Source organism: Argiope bruennichi, chromosome X1, assembly GCF_947563725.1.
Source record: "Argiope bruennichi chromosome X1, qqArgBrue1.1, whole genome shotgun sequence".
Classification (NCBI taxonomy): Eukaryota; Metazoa; Arthropoda; class Arachnida; order Araneae; family Araneidae; genus Argiope; species Argiope bruennichi.
In genome coordinates this window covers 69,450,992-69,471,966 of record NC_079162.1, presented here as the reverse complement: position 1 = coordinate 69,471,966, position 20,975 = coordinate 69,450,992, and the positions used below count along the sequence as shown (strand labels likewise).

At 29.6% G+C, this 20,975-nt stretch overlaps 2 protein-coding genes across 2 annotated transcripts in view; both read left to right on the top strand.

Moving 5' to 3' along the window:
- LOC129959267 (uncharacterized) overlaps nt 1–8,140 on the top strand; it is a 50,081-nt gene extending 41,941 nt beyond the window's left edge. The window contains exons 8-10 of the mRNA XM_056072090.1: nt 2,637–2,683; nt 3,692–3,771; nt 8,094–8,140. Coding sequence (XP_055928065.1) covers nt 2,637–2,683; nt 3,692–3,771; nt 8,094–8,140 — 174 coding nt within the window. The remainder of the gene's footprint in view (nt 1–2,636; nt 2,684–3,691; nt 3,772–8,093) is intronic.
- Nucleotides 8,141–12,813: 4,673 nt separating this feature from the next.
- Nucleotides 12,814–13,137, top strand: LOC129959266 (uncharacterized). Its single transcript, XM_056072089.1, has one exon. The coding sequence runs from the start codon at nt 12,814–12,816 to the stop codon at nt 13,135–13,137; it is 324 nt and encodes a 107-aa protein (XP_055928064.1).
- The last annotated feature ends 7,838 nt before the right edge of the window (nt 13,138–20,975 follow it).

Here is a 20,975-nt window from a genome sequence, read left to right as displayed (position 1 = left end):
AAATGATTAACAATATCCACAGGAAATTGCTGGAGAAATGATACTTGAAACAATAATCCTCATTTGGCTTCTTGCTACATCTGTGTTATGCAGATATGTGACATGCTAGGTCATTAATCATCTAGTCGAGAAAGAAGTTAAACGAAATATTAAATAATACATTCCAGAATTAAAGTTTAAAATTCGGAATTCGAAGTGTATTGAGTCCCATTAGAATTACCTCCGAGGCAAATTTCATATATTTAAACTTGAAAAAATTCCCCTGGACACCGCTTTCGAATTGACTTTTATAAACAAAGTTTTTTCGTTTCTTGTGATATACATGATGGTGCTTATCTTTCGCTTATTAGTTTGTGTACCTCGCGCTTCTACGATTTAAAAATTAGTATTAAAATTATAGGATTATAAAAAAATTAGTATTTTCTTTTTGTCAATATCTTTTTAAAAGCATTTTTTAAAGATATATATATATATATTTTTACAATTACGAAGGTCGGATTTCTTTTCCACCTCTGATAAACCATGAAAAAGTATAGAATAAGATGAAAGGAATTGCAAAATTTTGTATACAGTCACATTTATTATTCGCCTAATCGCAATACAAACATTTGCCATATCGATGGGTGAGGTTTATCATGCCTTCTTGAAATACAACTAGATTTCAAATTTTCAGACTTACAAGAAAAAACTATGATTAATTAATTAATAAGCACTAAGTCAGTTACAATCAATGCATTCATTGCATAAATTATAAAACATTTTTGCATATATTTATTGTTTATATTAAATTATATAATGTATGAAAAATTGTTTTGAAGATTATGTGTTAATTTTTTGTATCTCATTATTTGTTCAATCGGCATTTTAATGAGTCTGAAAAAATAATTCTTTTATCATTTATAGAAATTCCTGAAAGAAGCGTTTCCGAACAGGTAAGCTGCACGCTTCTACGTTTTCTGAAATTTTCCTTTTTTTTTCTTTTAAATGATTTTATAAATAATTACCAATAACATTTAAGTTTTTTTAGTTGATTGAATTATAAATTAAATTACGAAATATTTTTCTGGTGATCATGCACAGCTTTTTTTTAATTATTATTATTAATTTTTGAGCTCATGAAAACGGCCCAAAATTATTGATGAACATGATAGAATTGTAGAAAGGTGTCATATTCGGAATTAAAATATTCTTTATTTTCCAAAAATTCTAAACGGGAAAAATATAGCTGAATGCTTTATTCAAGGATTTAAAGGGATTAAGGCTCTCTGACAGTGAAACTTTTATTCCAGATCCGGATTAGATTGCGTAGACAGTTAATCAAAATTCTGATAATTAGAGAAATATATTTAATTTAGAAGACAATTGATGCAAATAAAATTATATTCTTATTACTATGAAATAAGAAAATAAGCTTTATCTTAAAGTTTAGGTATTTGTATTTTCTGAATAAATAGTGGATATAAATTTATTAAATAAATGCATTAAGTTTAAAATAGATATTTTTTTGGATGAAGTTTTGAATAATACATATATTTTACTATTTAATCATGTTTGATGACATTAAAATTCGAAGTGCGCGTGTAATCTTGCAAGTTATTTTTAAAAATAAATATGCCATTTCATTGTTTGGCTCATGTTCTTTTTTCATTTGATCTGCTCTTATAATTTCATGTTTTTTTATCTCTAAATATGCTGCTGTATGTCAATTTTTTTTTCTTTTGTGCATCCTTATAATGCGTAAAAATTCTCAACATATCCGTAAATACGAGCCTTAGCACATTGAGGAAATTTCGAATGGCGAGCTAGGGAAATGGAGGCGGTCATTCTCCTTCAAGTCAGAAAATTACCATCCAAATATTTGCTCATCGAAAATCAACCATTCATTTTTAACCGAATCGACGTCATCGCGGTAGCGGAAAATCGGAGAACATTTTATTTATTTATTTATTGAATTCAGATAAACGATAAACGTTGTGCATGGTCATCGGAGATAGATTCAATGATCCTTCAAGACTTAATTGCACTAAATAAAAATTATTTTAGTTTCATTCGTCTTCATTCAGCGTTCATTTGTGTTAATTTCTGATAGTTTATACCTTACTATATTTCAGTTGACTTTTCTTATTTACGTATTTTTAATTTGAGACTTGAAAAAATTCATTTAATTCTATCAAACAAGGTTTATTTCCTGAAACTTTTATGGTAAAATAAATGCATGTTAATTTCGTTTCTAAACAATTTATTGAAGATAAGACATTTTCAAAGCATGATCGTTCATTTTATGAATCGCATTATAAAAACATTTTCTATACTTGAGATATTTTTGTCACAACAGGAAGAAAGATATCTTAGAAGAACAGGTGCTAATTGTAAGAGAGACACACACACGCACAAATGCAAAACCTACTGACTCGATCTGTTTAATTTGCCAAGTATCTCTATATTTGGAGCAAAAACCAAATAAACTTTTTTTTTGTACTATAGAGTAACCCAGAATAATATTTTATTAACTTTGAAAATAATGCTTAACTTGTTATAGTAAAATTTTCGGTATCTACATTTTAGTAATTTAAGTAACCTTTTTTTTTTTTTTTTCATTTTCCATCGAATCCTAATATTAAAATTTATTTATACAGAATCCATCTACTCGAGGAGATGAATCTACTGATGTACCAGCTTTAAGGTATTTGGTTATGTTTTATGATATCATTTTACTCATTTACTGATATAAGTTAAATGAATTTTTAAACTTTTATATCGAGATAAAATAATCATCTGTAAAAACTCTTAGAATGCAATAGTTAGATTATTCTAATTTAATTGTATTTCCTCTTTACTTATTTATTACTGGTCTAATTATGCCATATTTTATATAGAAATTTGACATACTCGAATTATCAAATTTTCCATCATTTGATGTCATTTCTCTAATATCAAATTGAAGAAAATAATTCTTTTTTATATTCTAGTGATCAGATATTATTAAAATTTTAATACTAAAAAATACAAAAAATACATTCAGAAGATACTCAATGAAAGTTGAAATCAGTTTTTGAAAATTATTGTCTTTGAAAGATCAGATTTCATATCAAAGATAATAAGGTGTGGTTAATTTTTCCCATGAAAACATTGAAATTTAAATATCAAAATTCATCAAATTAAAGAATATTCAACATTAATTTTTTAATGAATCAGAAAATTTCTTTTTGAATAGATGTAAACCATATTTAGTTCCAAAAATTTTTATTTTTCCCAAGTTTAATTAAGTCCTGCAGGGACAACATCAAGAAAAGTAGAAAAATTTTAGTTATTCTTTATTAAACACAGAAATGCCAGAAAGAAGTATTTTCTTTAATAAGTAAAGAATAGACAGATTTAAAATAGATAGAAAATGCACTCGGATGCAAAGAACTTTTTGAAAAATGACATGCACACATAAAAATCACATTCAAAATGTGAACTCTTTCTTTTAAATATAAAGGTTTTATTTTAAAGAAAACCTTATTTTCAATAATTTTCAAATTGATGAAATATATGTTATTTTTCATTTTTCGGTAAATTCAATTCAACTTTTATTTCGGAGGCTTAAGTTCGTTTTACTTTCTTAGAACAGCACATTTTTTCCATTAAAATTAAAGATGAAATTGATATTTAAGCAGATCAAATAATTGCATAATACAAATTTTTATAGTGAAGGAAATATCACTTCACTTCCGGAAGGGAATAATCCAGGGCCTTCTCAACAAGGAATTTCAAGTGAACATGATGATAGTAAGTAGACATTTTGTCGCTTATTTCTATTTCTATTTTCCTTAATATAGCCTCAGTAAGCTATTAATCAATGTTACACGGCCATCTATAGGCTGTTTTTATTCCAATTTTTTCCATAGACATTTTGCTGTTTAGAGTTTTAGTTTAAAGCGTTGCATACAATAAACTGTTATACATGCAAATGACATTATGTTTTTAATTTTTGTTGAGTTTATGACACCAGAATTTCGTTTTTGTTAGTCAATACTAAAAGTTTAAAAATTATCAAATAACTAATCAAAAATTCTAGAGTCATATTTTACTTCAAAAATCTGAAAATGCATTACCATGAATAATCTACAACTAATTAATTAAAGAGTAACTATAAATAATTTTTTATCACAAGAAGCTCTCAATAAATTAGAAAATTATTCGAATGTGTACGCGATTAAGGAATATCCATATCATTCATATTTAAAATTAAAATTCTTTCTGAATTTTCGGAAATAAAATATTAATTTTCTTTTTCCTCAAAATGATAAAAGAAAGTCATTCTGTCTAGTTTGGGCACAGTGGCACAACTTGCATTTTGATCTTCTGGGAACTGTTTTTTGTCTCTATGCTCTACAGGAAAAATTTGTGTATAATAAAACTTTGTTCTTTTTATAGATTTTTATATTTTAATAATTAGTTGCGATAGTGTACAGCTGGTAAGCGACAGTAGAATAAAAAAAAATAAGGAAGATTGAATTAAATGCTACAAAATATATCTTTCGCAGCAGAAACACTTTTAAATTCCCCTTTTAAATACATACAGTATGTTTTTTCCTGTAAATGTATGATAGGAAAAAAAAAAAAAAAAATAGAAATGCACTGCCCATGCGCTGTAGAAGAATCTGGACTGATAGATAAGGCTCTCTATCAAAAAGATTTTTTTTTCTCCTCTGAAAACACAGAAATGAAGATCTTTTGTATTTGCAGGCTTGATTTGCATCAAGCAAATATCAGAAGCAGTAATCAGGACTCATGGATACATTTGATTCGGCTATGTCATAGACACGACAAAAAAAAAAAAAAAGAAAGATCCTATAGACTGAGAGCTTTATAAGAAAACATACTCTTGAATGGGAACGGATTTACATATCATGGGCAAGAATAAATACATTAGTAAATAAATTCATATCCAGAACAGGCTAGAATAAATTTTTTTTGCAAAATTATACAGTTACAAAGAGTTGGAAAGTCATAAAACACAAAAGATTTAACATTTAGAATAAAATGAAAAGTGGTCACTCTTATATCCGAAACAATAAATTAAAAACTGTTATTTAGATTAAAATTTTGTTTGTTAATTTTTAAAATTTACGTAGTGCGTTCAGGGATTTGTCAAAATATCCTGAATAAATATTTTAGAAAATTATTTAATAAAATTTATTTATGAATTTAACTTCATTTGTAAATGCATTATAAAGGGTATCCCAGAATTTAAGCAAGATTTCAATTTCCGTTAATTTTGCCACCATTAGTGCAGTAAAGTTTTGTACACCCTACTAAAAACATTTTACAGCTGATAGTTTATGAGTAATAAAAATAGAGCGGTACTCTATAAACAACGTGCTAATGCAAGATTTGAATTAAATAAAGAACTCGGTTTTTTTTTCTTTTAATTGTTATATTTGAATTGAATCGCAATGTACACATGATAGAGCTACGTATGGAATAACACATAAGAGAAATGGTCTTCGAAGCATAACTTGCACGTGGCACTCTTTTGTCGAAATTTTTCATCACCATTTTACATAAATGTGGCTGAATTTCGTTCATGTATGGTTGAATTATCTCCTTTAATGCACGCATGCCTGTGGTCTTGTTGAGATAGAGCTTTTACTTCAAATTACCGCTTAAAAAGAAATCCATTGGTGTTAAATAACACGATCTAGGGAGGCAATTCTGAAATGTTCAAATTGTGCGCACCAGACTCTCTTTATTTTTGAAATATTATTCAACAATGAAAACTCGTTGTTCCATCGTGTAACACTCCATTTTTAGTAACCCTAAACTGTCAGCTGTCAAAGGACTTTTTAATAGAGTTGCTAACGCCTTACTGCACAAATGGTGGAAAATTGAATTCTCGAGTTAATTTTGGGACAACCTTTATTTGAAATCAGAAACTGCGAGTCATTATATATATGTTCAGAAATTTCATGACATCAAAATTATCAAAGGAATAAGATATGCACAGCTTAAGTTTTATGCAATATCTTGTGAACGACGGTCTTGTTTATAAAATAGTAATATCACCTTCTGCAATAGATCCCTGTTCCCATTGATGTTAAAAGGCATTTAATAATACAATTCCTAACAAACATGAGAACGAATATATACATTTAACAAAATAATTAGGTAATATATCAAGATCATCAATGACATAATATAAGATAATTTCCTCTTCTGAAAGTGTTTTAATAATAATATTTGTCTAGCCATTTTAAACGGGAAAAAAAATCATTTGTAAGTTTATGCTATTTAAAATACTATTTTATTAAAGTTACGGTTATATGTGATATTTTTTTTAATTTTTTTTGGCATATTTAGAACAATAATCAAAGATGAAATACCTATAGGCATAAAATTCAACAACTCTTTTTTAACTGTTTAAACACAAAATTTTAACATATGTTTGCTTTTCTCCATAGGACAGCAACGTGATAAAGTACTCCGAAGATTTGTTAAGCGCTACAGAAAACTTCCAGATTCGTTGCTGTTTTTTAAAACAATTGATTCGAAATTATCACTAAAATTACAATTGAATTATTATTACTTTTTCACATTTAAAGATTAAAAGTTAGCAAAACTTTATTCGTAATTTACAAATCTAGAATCGCAGCCGATGAAATTTTTTAATAACATTAAAATGAGCATTCAAAATACGAAAGAATTTGCCCATTATCCTATGTTTGATACAAAGAAAAAAAATTTATTCGTACATTCGAAACTTTATAAAAATAATATTAAAAATGGAAAAAAAAATATTGTGCAGTAATTTTTTTGCACTAACTTTTAACTTCATATGATTTAGATACATGTTTTACCAAAGCATTAAATCCCTAAATTCAGTAGAACTGGTGTTTGAAAGTTATCAGAATTCTAGTATCTCTTACAGTTGGTTTACTTCATAATTTCTTACTTTTCATAAAGCTGGAACTACAACTTAATTGTAATTCATCATACTTCATGTACTTCATTCTACTATCTCCTGAAGTCGACTTTCGTTAATTTTAAATAGAAAATCCTCGTAAATAGTAAACCACTAGACTATTTTTTTTGTGAACATATGTATCACAGAATTCTTGAAAGAAATTGTTCTTCAGTTACAATAATTTAATAGAAAATTATACTTACTTTTATCATTCAGACTACATGCTATACTCTCATTACATTTGTAAGTTCTATATTGAATATTTGGTAAATTCCAGATTGATGTTAAAAAATATAAGTTCTCAAATTGATTCGCATTGAAACTAATCTTTCCCTCGTAAGAAATATAGTTTTAAATTCGCCATTAGAAATGCTGTTCTTTTTTCACAAGATATGAAATCCTGAAAATTTTTCCAAACAATACGCGATTAAAAAGGAATCAAGATGAGTACCTGGAAATGAACTCAATTTGAAAGAAAATATCGTTTCAAATTGCATTATCCCTTCTCAAAACATTTTTAAAGTGAATTCTCACTATTACTTAATGAATTTCTGCCATGTTTCTAATAGTGTGTAAACAATCATTCAAAAAGAATTTTTCTTTGAATACAAAGAAATCTGTTAATGACATTTCTGAAATGAGTATTATTGATATTTTGAGTTCGAAATTTTGAAAACAATATAATCATTTTATTTAATTTTCTCCTTTATCCGGAATGGTGACACAGTATTCATTTAAATTCAAACATTTAAAAATTATCCTACTATACTATTTGATCAGTTTTAACAATGAATTTAACTAGAGAAGACATGAAAGAGTTGTCTGGACAGTAACAAATTAAAGAAAAATCAATTAAATACCTAGTTTTCAAGTAGATTTCTCCTTTATCATAAATTGGTAAAAGTGAAAATAATATAAAAGTATTTCTTCTTCTTGCGTACAGCCGACCACCCCGCCACCACTGAACGTAGCAGTATCGACAGGATAATATAAATGTACTGTGTTCTAAATGGAATTTATTACTTCATCTGTTTCAATTTATCTGTTTTTAATATATTTAAAATGCTCTGTTCTTTTTCAAATTGCCTTTTGTTAGTCCTTATAAATAAACTTGCAAATTGTTAACCAATTTACTCATTTTCAGTTCCCGACGTATCTGTTCCTGAAGAAGAGAAAGAAGATGATGAATAATAGAAAAAGTAGTTAAAATTTATAAAGATGTTTTTGACTTCATGTTTGAAGAAATACTCTGTTTACAACATTTTTTTATAAATAAATAAACATTATTAAGAGAAAATATGCGCTGGATGGAGTGATTTATTTTTCAATCAAGAAAGAGTAGAAAATTTTCATTTATATTCTATATTCGTTCGATATGTATATTCCGACAGTTTATAAAATTAAAGATGTTTATAAGTATTTAATACTTCAGATAATTTAATCTGAACATTACATTATGCAGTTGAGTAGCATTTCTGATAAAGTTGGTTTCGGTTTCGATTTTGGAACTCTTGCTTTCGGATTAGGTTTAATAATTCCTGTCAGTGTATTTTGTTGTGCAAATTGTGATTTATATTTGAAAGTAGCATTTCTGACAAAGTTGATTTCGGTTTCATTTTGGAATTCACAGTGGAATTATTATTAAAGGTGTCATAATTTCAATTTGAAAGTTTTTCCTGTGATTGCTAAATTAGCGGTACAAAAAGGTATAATTTGCGAGAGGTTGAATGTAAATATTATTTTCACGTATATCAACCATGCCGTTGAGTACTAAATTAAAGAAAGAGGAGTTGCGGATTATCGCGGAAGAGTTAGGGCTTTCCGTTCCTGATAATGTTAAAGTAATTCAGTCTAGGGAGATAATTGAGAAAAGAGAAGTGTTTAAAACACAAACTAAAGTAGTCCAAGGCTTAGTAGATCAAGTAATAGCCGATACTCAGTCAAAGATAGTGTAAAAAAAATGAAAAAGAAAAAATAGAAAATGAATTGAAGTTAGAACTAGAAAAGTTAAAATTGTGTCAAATAGAGAAAGAAATCGAGTTAGCAAATGCTAAAAAAGTAGGAATGACGAATATTTTACGAGCGGTTATTACGTAACCAATATCATAAAGTCACAAATACCAGTGATCAATACTTTTCAAAGAGGGGTGTGATTCAAATCCTTGATACAATCTTACTGGTGATATTTCGATTACAGATTTTGGATCACGATAGAAAGTAACAATCGATACGATATCACTGAAATTTACAAGAGCGGCGACTTCACTGGAAAGTATCAATCGATACGATCTGTCCAATGGAAGCTCTCGAACAAAACAGGAAAGGAGAAATCTGAATGGATTGAAAAGTGAACGGACCGGAATTATTGGAATTATCATATCATTAAATTGCACATCACTGAAATTTATCGGCAAGGTGACTTCACAGGAAAGTGTGATGTCGCCGTTCCACTTCATGAGAATAACCTTAACTTTCCGATATTCACATTTGATGATGCACTATTCCATACAAATCCTTTTTAATTGCTTGTGACTTGACTTTGCATATATTCCGTTTACTGCTGGCGCCATCTATTAGTAGAATATAGAACTAAAGTAAACAATATAAAGAAATGACATATATATTAAATTCAAATTTTTCAGAAAATGGTTTACTCCAATAAAGAAATTGAATGAATAGTTTTGAAAAAAATCAAATTTAAGAAGTAAGCTGAAATAGATAAATTAATTCAATCACACGTTATTTAAATTAGTAAATTAAGTATTAATTACAATTAATAAATTTTATATTTAATATTAAGTAATAATTTTTAATTAATAATATGATTGAAATAACAGATATTTGGAACAAATATTTAAAAATAACAATAGCAAAATTATTTGTTATTCAAAAAATCGTGGATTATGCATCTCTATAAAAAAGAATCATTAAATAATATTCAAAGTACTGAAATCGTAGATTCGAGTTCATCAACTATTGAATGAGAAAGCTTAATAAAGTGTATCAAAACATTAACCATTCCCGTACCTTGTAAATCGGAATCCTTTAATTTATTTTTCAACTCTTTGGAAAAAGAATTCCAAAACAAAAATGTTTCAGAAAATTTGAAAGCAGAAATTCTGTTAAATATTTTGGGTGAAAAAGTTAGTAATGTGCTAGTTTATATTAATCAAGAAGATTTAAATGATTATAAGAAAATTAAGACTTTACTTTTAAAAGAATTTGAGCGCACCCCTCAGGAATGTTTAAATAATTTTAAAAAAGCTCAAAAATTCCCATCGGAGAGTTTTGTTCAATTTGCATTCAGATTAAGTGCATCTTTTGACTACTATTGTCAGTTGCACAAAGTGAAGGATTTCCAATCTCTATGCGAGCTTATAGTTTCCGATAGAATTTTCGAAACTCTCGATCGAGAATTAATGACTCACATTGCGGTAAAACAAGGTGAAAATTATTTTAAACCCCATGAGCTCGGCAGGGAGTGTGACATTTTCTTATCATCGAAAAGTAAATGTAAAAGTGAGATAAATAGTAAGATCGCAGCAGGGGAAACAAAAAGCTTTATGTGAAATAAATCGCAAAAATTTCTAAATTGGCGTTCTGATAAAACCGTTTCTAAAGTGTTCGTGTCAGAAATAAAAAAAAATTAAGGCTTGTTATGTGTATGAATAGTGCCAATCATCCTCTTTATAGCTGTTCCCAGTTTAAGAAACTTTCTGTATGGGAAAGAGTTGATGTAGTGAAACGGAATGATTTGTGTTTCCGTTGCTTGTTACCCCATAAAATTCGTGATTGTCGCTCTGATAGAAATTGTTTTTCCGGCAAATCTCATAATCGAATGTTACATTTTAAGCGCGAGGGAAATAATAATTCTAGTTCACCGTCTGAAAGTATTGCGATTCGTGAACCCATCCATAACGAGGATGTAGTACAGAGCCAAACGGTAAAAGAAACAGCGGCCAATACCCAGTCTAAGATAGTTGCGACGAGTTTTCAAAAGAGCCAAAGCAAAAACGTCCTTCTTAGTTCTGTTCGTGCATTGGTTAAAAATAAATATTCAGAGTTTGTGGAGGTTCGATGTTTATTGGATGTAGGAAGTTAGTCTTGTTTGTGTACGAAAGCTTGCGTAGAACGACTTCAGTTAAGATTGGAAAGAATAAATACTGTTGCATCATGTGTGAATGACGCTACTATGATGGTTAATAATTGTGTCAGAACAACTGTTGCAAATAATGATAGGAGCTTTGAGCGAGAATGGTCGATGTTAGTGGTCAACAAAATTACTGATGTTACCCCCAACAAGGTAATTAATGTAAGTATGGAGGTATTAGGGCTTCCATCCCTGGCTGATCCTAGTTTTAATATCCCAGGAAAGATATACTTACTTTTAGGAGCTGAAGTATTTATAAATTGTTGAGACCTGGACAATTCCGTGATTTGAATTCATCATTGTTGTTGCAGAATACAGTTTTCGGGTATGTTGTCAGTGGTAGTGTAGATGAGCTGAAAGAGAACAAAGTTCATTGTGGATAGATTTTAGATGTTGATTTGAATCGTACTATGAGAAAATTTTAGGAAATTAAAAATGTAAATAATGAGGTCACTAAGAGTCAGGAGGCCTTTTTGTGCGAGGAGCATTTTGTGAAAACCCATAGGAGGAATGAGGAGGGTCGGTATGTGCTTACAATGCCTTTGAAAGAGGACACCTCTTGCTTGGGACATTCAAAGGACATTGCGGTAAAAAGACTTAATTCGTTGTGGAATCGTCTGTCGAAGGATTCAGATTACTTGCCGTTATATTTAGATTTTATGAGAGAATACGAGGAGTTAGGTCACATGGAGAATGTTGATGAGACAACTGAACCATCTTCCTCTTATTATATACCACACTATGGAATCCTTCGTCCAGAAAAGCCGACCACTAAACCTCGTGTAGTTTTTAATGCATCGTCTCCTACAACTAACGGCATTAGCTTAAATGACATTCTGATGAAAGAAGTTATTGAGGACGTATTCACGACCATTACTGGTTTTCGGCGACACAAATTTGCCTTTCCCGCCGATATAGAAAAGATATATCGGCAAATACTCATTGAATCAGATCAATGCGATCTTCTGAGAATTCTATGGAAAACAAATTTTGACGCTGAGCCTACCACGTATAAGTTGAAAACTGTAACTTATGGGACGTCTTGCGCTCCCTTTCTTGCCATAAGAACTCTTAAACAATTGGCCATAGATGAAAATTCCAGATTTCTCTTGGCGTTTGAAATTCTACTGCATGACACTTACATGGATGACATAGTTAGTGGCTCTTCAACGCTAGAGGGTGCCAAGGAGTTACAGCGTCAACTTATTGAAGTTATGCAGGCAGCAGCACTGAAATTACATAAGTGGCATACCAATTTTGGGAATGAATCAAGGTCATCAGAAGATAGTTATAAATTTGATAAAGAAGAGGGAACAAAAACATTGGGAGTTTTATGGAACTCTCAGGAAGATTGTTTTGCTTTTCGAGTAGCTGTCAAGCCGAAACAGTTGTATACTAAAAGAGAAGTATTGTCAACTATTGCCCTAATATTTGACCCACTTGGCCTTCTGGGTCCGGTCATAGCTAAAGCCAAAATGATCATGCAAGAACTATGGCGTATAAACATTAATTGGAATGATGTTCTGCCTGACTCAGAATATCGAGAATGGCAACGTTTTTTAATTGCTCTCAAAGCCTAAATGAAATTCTGATTATAAAACGAGTAGTCTTTGACCAGCCAACGAGTGTAGAGCTTCATGGATTTGCAGACGCTTCAGAACGCTGGTATGGAGCAGTGGCGTATTGCAAATCAAGTGATGCACAAGGAAATACTATGATTAAATTAGTTGCTAGTAAATCCAGAGTAGCACCGATTAAAAGCTTGACGATTCCCAGGCTAGAATTGAACGCCGCAGTCTTGTTATCAAAACTTATGAAAAAAGTGATGGCAGCAATCAAAACGACAAAGACTAGTGTCTACTATTGGTCGGATTCTACTACTGTGCTTGCGTGGCTCCAGAAACAACCAATAGATTTAAAACAGTTCGTCCAAAGCATAGTAGCGACGATTCAAGAAAATACAAGTACTAAACAGTGGCATCATGTATCCTCAGAGCAAAATCCAGCTGACATCTTATCTCGAGGTATAGACCCCTAGAAACTTGTGACTTATGGTGGAATGGACCTGAATTTCTTGCTGATCATAACTACCCTAATCATCCAGTTCTTGTATCAGAAACTAATGAAGAGTTCAATGCTGAAATTAAGAACAATTCTAAAAACTTTAAAATTTTTAATATTACTGAAGGACATTTAATGTATGAATTAATTAAGCTTAGTAATAATTATATGTCTATTTTGCGTGTTCTTAGTTACATTTTTAGGTTTAGTGACAACGCCCGAAATCCACTTGGGCGTACTACAGGTCCTCTAAGCAGCAGTGAGTTGAAAAAAGCTGAGAATTTCTTGGTTAAAGGGGTGCAGCAGTAAGAATTTGCTGCAGATATTCAAAACCTGCAACTCAAAGGATTCGTTTCTCCAAACAGTAAGTTAAAACGCCTCAACCCGATTTTGGATTATGGTATTTTGAGGGTTGGAGCTGGCTAGAAAATTCAAATTTAAGTTTTGTATCAAAACATCCGTCAATCTTGCCAAAAGATAATAAATTTACTATGATTATTTTAGACTATTATCACAAGAAGCATTTGCATGTTGGTGCTTCGAATTTATTATGTATTGTTCTAGAAAAGTTTTGGCCACTAAGTGGTCGCACAATTTGTCATAAGGTAATTCTTGTGCACTGTATTGAAAATTGTCGTTTTTATTAGTTATCTTTTTAGAAGTATTTTTTAACAGTGCAATGTTTAATATTTTATTGTAATTTCTACGTTAAAATTTTATCTTTTGTGATGTGATAATAAACGTTTAGTTAAATGTTTAAAACATATCAACGGGGGGGGGGAGAGAATGTTCGCGCGCTTTTCTCCATCCCGCCTGATCACGTGACTCAATATAGTCACGTGACGCAATGTGTTGATGTATGTTTCTCTGTTCTGTTGTAATAAATGTATGTGTCCAACATGGCGTGGTTTTTTTGAGGAGTAATATAGTAGAGATAATTAACAAAATGGATGTGGTGTGAGGAGTAAATAATATGGTCCGTCGATGTGTTGTGTGAGGAGTAAACATTATGAGCGAGGATAGAACCTGGGATCTTGTGGTCTTGTTACTTGGCTTCGGACCACAAGACAAAAGTAACTTCCCGTGTTTCGTAGCTGTTGTCTGGCTTATAAGCTATCACCACAGTACTCTGCCTCCAGTGAGTCGGAGGTGAGACGAACGAAATGGCTGTTGAGTGGTGATGTATTAGCTGTTGAGTCTAATGCGCCTGTACTCATTTGAGCAGAGCCAAGCGTTCTGGCGAGTGTGTGTGGGTGAGTGGTTACTGTTGCGTCAAGTGAGTCTGACGACTTAGTGTTGCTGCGTCAAGTGAATCTGACGACTTTTGGGTTGCTGTGGGTAGATGGTGCCACAACAGCTGTATGAAGGTTCATCGTCCGAGGTCACCAATGTAGCAGATTGTTATGAGCGAGGATAGAACCTGGGACCTTGTGGTTCGCAGCCGAGTAACAAGACAAAAGTAATCACCCGTGTTTCGTAGCTATTATCTGGCTTATAAGTTTTCACCACACTATCTATGGTTTGTTTATTTATTAAGAGTGTAAAAACCAAGCTGACTCTATAAGATACTCTTATATAATTCACATAGCACATAAAATTAGTTAACACAAATTTAATATATAAGTTAAATAATTTCCACTTTTGATTTTGGTATTAAGAAATCTTTAATAAATCCGATGAGTTAAATATGATATTATCTATATTTGTTGTTCCCATACAGATAACTGAAAATTGATATATAATGAGTAAATATATATATATAATGAGTTAAAACGTTTCTGAAGTCAATCGTATTAAAACATTCTACTGGCATTCATTCTACAGGCGCCATCTATTAGTAAAAGCAGAACAAAAGTGAACATTTTAAAGAAATTACATTTTTTTTATTTCAATTTTTTCAAAAAATACTTTACTTCAATAAATAAATGGTTTTGAAAAAAATCAAATTTAAAAGTTTAGCTCAAATTGATAAATTAAGTCAATCACACCTTACTTAAATTAATAAATTAAATATTAATTATAATTAATAAATTTTATTAATAATAATAATAAATGATTTTTAATTAAAAGTGTGATGAAAATAACAGTAATATGGAACAAATATTTAAAAAATAACAATAGCAAAAATATTGGTTATTCAAAAAATCGTGCATTATGTGTCTCTATCTTCTTGCATTACTTCTGCTTGAAAATTATCCAAAACTTTAAGTACACCTTTGGAGCTACCTTTAAAATTAAGATTTGGGAGAAATATATAGCTTAGTCTCAATCCAAAATGGAGAGACACAGGGAGGACTCAATGACTTCCGACTAGAGTACTGTGTGTCCACCATTAGAACACTTCCTGCCAAATGTCTATGTTTACGGCGAGCATTATAGAAACAGGTTTCGGTAAGAAAGATCCATTTTGAATAGGAGGAATCGGACGGAAGTCTGTTTTTTTTTTTCCCTCCTCCTTTTTTGGCGTCCATTTGAAGCGATAAAAAAAGTTGCTGATAATTCGTCTTCTCGTTTTAGCCACAGTGGCATGTGTCTTTATATTCAGTTAGCTTACCTCTTTTATATTATATTAACCTTTTCTTTGGTTAATCTTAACTGCATTTCATTATTTAATAATTATTTTTCTTGTCTTTTAAATTTCACATCCTTTAAAATGTCCTTTCAATTTAAGACGGGTGAGACTTTAAAAACTTCAGCACATGAATGAATACTTGAATTATTTTCAAATTCAAAATACTTTTACATATAAACTTTTTGAAGTTAATTATGCTTCAGAAAGATTGTACATATTGAAAATAGTTCACTATAGTTTTTATGTTAAATTAGATAGATCGGTCTGTAATCGATTACCTCCGGAGAATTTGATATTAATTATTTACATAAATTTAAAAATAATGAAATGAAGACGCTTAATTTTTTGTCGTGTGTGATTCTGCTTTAGATTTCTTACTTAAATATTTTCTTACTGTGCAATCGTTAGGCATACGAATTATTCAGTTCTTCCATTTGATTTGTGTTCTTCTTTGTATACATATGGCAGGAATATCAAGATTCCGAGTATTCATATAATTTTGAATTAAGTGAATCATTTTTTGAATTTGTTTTCAAAAATTAAATGTAAGAATATAAAATATCGCCAATGTGGAGCTAAACATGTTAGCGTAAGAAACTTGAATGTATACTTCTACCTACACGAATTGAACTCTTCCTACAGTAGCCTGTTTCTTTAGCTACCGCCATAAACATAGACATTTGGCGGGAAGTGTTCTCCTGCTGGACACACAGTACATACATTACGAACCTCTTGCAGTCAAATGGCACTTAAATTCTAAAGGAGTATCAACACCTTTGGATTCACTGATAAAGTAGAACATGCCAGCACCTAAAGGCAGCATGTTAATTACTGAAAGAGAATGCATATATCTACAAACTGCAGAAGGATTTCTATACTTAGCAGAAGGATCAAGTTAGATTTGGCGTTTGCTACTATCTACACCAGTCAGTTCATTCATTGCCCTAGAAAAGAATACTAGTCTGGTGGGCAACACATACCTCGTTATATTGCACTGATTAAATGGTTGGTTGGAGTTGGATTTTAATGACACAATTGCACTGATTAAAGAGGCCAAACTAACCTTAGAAAGGATAGGAAAGAATTAAGAAATGTTCTACGATTCAAATTGAGCTGATGACAAGGTTGATCATCTATCATTAAACGGTTACATTACAATACACGTAGGAGGCGCCAACTCACTGAGCAACAAGAAGCAAAGAACAACTCTTTTTACAGTAAAAGCAGAATATCAGTCGATATGTAATGCTGCCAAGGCTGTGATTTCAAAATGTTTTCCATAAAATTCTAGGTGAACATTTCACGGTGCTTCCTCAAACAATATTTGTCAACAAACAGGGTGAACAGTCTAAGCCAAAAAACCATATTACGTGAGAACAACATGAGCATATAGAACTGAAGCATTTTTTTTCTGCGTGAAATAAGAGGAAGTGTTATAAATATTTTCATATGAGCAATCAAATTCGAACTCAGCTGAAGAGTGTGAAGAAGACAGATATGCTGAAACAGAAACTTAGATTGAGTTTAAGAAAAATCTAATCTAGAGGAAATGTTGCAGTTTTAAATTTGTGTTTATATCCCTCCTTGGTATATTTCTTAAACTATATATTGTATGACAACATTTATTACTTTTTTGCTGCTGGCATCATTAATTCATATTATTGGCATTTTTCTTCCAAACGGTGTAGTGTGTGTCTTCGTTTTTTCGTCATTAAACGTTTTAATATTAAATACTCTTCTAGGCTCTTTTTCATTCTATTGAAATAAATGCCTTCAGGGGAGAGGTCCTAGAGGGCTCAATCTTGACCTGCTGAGAGATAATCGGCCATGTCATATAGCTGAAAACTATTTACTCAAACCTTCTTACGAAATTTTATTAAACCATATTTGCTTACCATATTTTTTTTCCACCTACGAGTTTTTAAAAAGGGTGGAATATTAATTGAACAAACACCATTACTCTACAAAAAGGACGTGGAGATTATCTAACGTCTCTGGGGGGTAAGGTACTAAAAATGCATACTCTAATAATGAGTTTTGACGACCAACAGAAGAAATACCTTTAATGCGCCTTATATACATAAGTATGAATGTATCAAATGAACTAGAATTGAAGTGAAAAAAATGGAATCCTCAAATATGTTAAATAATAGTAGCTCGGATACTTCAAAATGTTTAATATAAAATAACATATATATATTTTTTTATCTATGTTTAAAACTCTGCATAACTGTAAAATGTTATATGGTTACATTGAATGTTTTTAGGAAAGTAAATAAACTCATGTTTCCAACCAGTTGACTCTTTTTCAATACATACATTTAACAGTCTGGAATTAATTGGAAGTTAGTCATTTACTGTAATTTCCTCTACTTTTATTCGTTGAGAAATAATTTTTTTACGTTATTCGAGCAAACAATCAAAGAAACATAGATTTGACAATAATTTAAAAATTGAAGTCTTAGTAATTAACATGTATTTTCATATGACATATGCGCATGTACAAATACAATAATTAATAACACTAAAACAATTTTTAATATAATATTCCTCTTTATGTTTAATACAATTTTATGTTTAGTAGTTGAATTAAAAGTTAGCATGCTTACATTCACATGATATGGGATAGATTGTTCATCGATTTCTGACATGAATTTCCAATTATTTTATTTTCTTGCTTATGATATTCAATCTAAAGAAACGTATCAAATATAGGTACACAGATATCAACCCACTAAGTTTCATTTTATAACACATTTCCATTTGGCAACACAGACAGCTTGGAGTTTATCATTCTTAATATTATATACGTTATATATTTATTCTTTCTCTGCAAAGAAAAAGTTTGATGATGAATTCTTCAACTTTGAAAATTTCAATAATAATAAGTTTTGAGATAGTCCATAACTTTATCTTAATTATTTTTATGTTTTAAATGCAATTTTATAAGCATAAAGAGATTAACATATAGAATCAAGTTTTCTATTGACCTTAGTTGAATAATTGCGACAACATTCCCAAAACAGGTGTCATCCAATTAGACAACAACAACAACAAAAAAAGCAAAATTATTATTACTAATAATAATAAAGGCAAACAGATGTACATGAATATATTTATTTTATTATTATATCTCGTTCATAATGACTCAATTACACAATTTTGAGTCATACAACAAATTACTCTCTATAAAAATAAAGCAAAAATTTATTTTTATGTTGATAAATTTTTATCATTTGAAACAGATTTTTCCTAATGCAAAATAAATATAATGTTTTTAATTTAAACATTTTAAGAAGTAGAAAAAATAAATAAATAACAGGATGAGACCTATTATTTTCTCCCATCCAAAAGCACTTATAATTTTGTTGGTAATTTTTTTTAAAACTTAAATGGATCGTTTATTTTCAGCTTTATTCATTGTCAAAGAAATATAACATTTAATAGAAGTATTAATAATTTTTAAATTTCTTGTTAATTTTCTGAGAGAAATAATCGGCTACATGTTATAAATGTAAAAGAAAATATTGAATTATTAATTTGTTAAACAAATTATTGTAATAGAAACTCATTTGTTTTATTTAATTCACAGAATTATAGAAATTACAATATTTAAAACAGTATTTTTCAAAAGTCAATGATAAAAAATTATTTACTGATATATATAAAATGAAAATTTTTTCTTGCAAATTCTCCAAAAAGGAAGCGCATTTAATTTTAAATAGCAAACATACTGAAAAAAAAGGTAAGAAATATAATCTCAACGCCTTGTACCATGATGAGAACAACAATGTAGAATTGCAATCACATTTCTAAATTCTTCTAAATGAACTAGATGCGCTTTCAAATTATCGATTAACAGAATCAAATTCAATTGTACATTTTATTAACAGATCCTGCCATAAAGAAACTTGATGGTCTTAATCCATTAGATTTGAAAGCTTGCATTCCTCAAAGAATGATAAAAAGAGATCATTAAATTGGCCAATGTATGGAAAAACAAAGAAGGATGGTCTTCAGTATGAAGCATAAATTCTACTTCAACTAGGCTCATCTTCCAGAGTTGTTCTGTTCATAGCATTGAAGATTTTGATACACAAATTGTACAGATTGGTTTGGATTAAATATATAAAACCTTTTCTCCACCCTTTTAATTTAAGCTCATGCTTTTGAAATAGCCAAGGCAGCAGAAGTGTTAATATTGACTATTTTAAATATATTTGCATTCAGGCTAAAGTAAAAAAGAACAGAATGATTGCAATTAGATTATTAATTTCATTTTTTCACATAAATATTCCTTTAGGGGATAGTAAAATTTTAACCCTCGCCCCTTAAATGAAGAAAATTAATTAAAATAAAGGCTTATGTTTTTGAATAAGAAATCACTGTTTTTAAACTTGGAAAGTAATTCTTATTTTTGTTTCTGCCATAATTTTATGAATGTATTGTTATACTATAGATTAAATTTTCAGTCTAAAATGTAAGTCAATAATTGAATTTTGTTACAATTAATATTTTAAAAATTAATTGTAACATCTTAATATAAAATAAAATATAATGGTAACAAAATGCGGACACATTATAATTGCATTTATACAAAAATAACTTTGATAACAATTATATATTATTCTATTTATTGAAAAGAAAAGCAGAAAGTTTTTAAATCACAAAGAAAGGGAGAAAATATTTTACAAATATAACAATTTATCAAAAATTTTAAGAAAAAATTTCAAACTTTAATTGTGAAAACTTAAAATTGGTACACACATATAAGACTTATAAAAAGAATGTTCATTAATTAAATATTTCATGAAGTGGCATTTATGTATCATGTCTTAATAATTAGAGATTTCATTTATTGGTGATATTATTGAACAGATGGACTGAGATATGCTATTGTGTAAATAAGATATTCATAAAATCTGAAAATCATCGAAGTTTATTCCAATAGCAAAGAGCATTTAAACAGCAAAACAAATTTAAAAAAAATAATTATATTTTGCAAATAATTTAGTTTATAATGAAAACAATATTTTCCTTCCAAAAATTTTTTTGACTTATTTGTTTTGCATTTTAAAGTATGTAGAAAATTAAAATGAAAAAAAAAAAATCTTTAAAAAATACTAACTATAGAAAAGAAAAGTAATAAATAAGAAAAAAGAATTATGAAAGCCAAAACATAACACAAGTTTCAAAATGATATTCTAATTTAATTTTACAGTATAGTATATATTGTCATGTAG

Coding starts and splice junctions, on each gene's coding strand:
- LOC129959266 (XM_056072089.1), top strand. CDS start 12,814: ATGATTAAATTAGTTGCTAGTAAATCCAGAGTAGCACCGATTAAAAGC.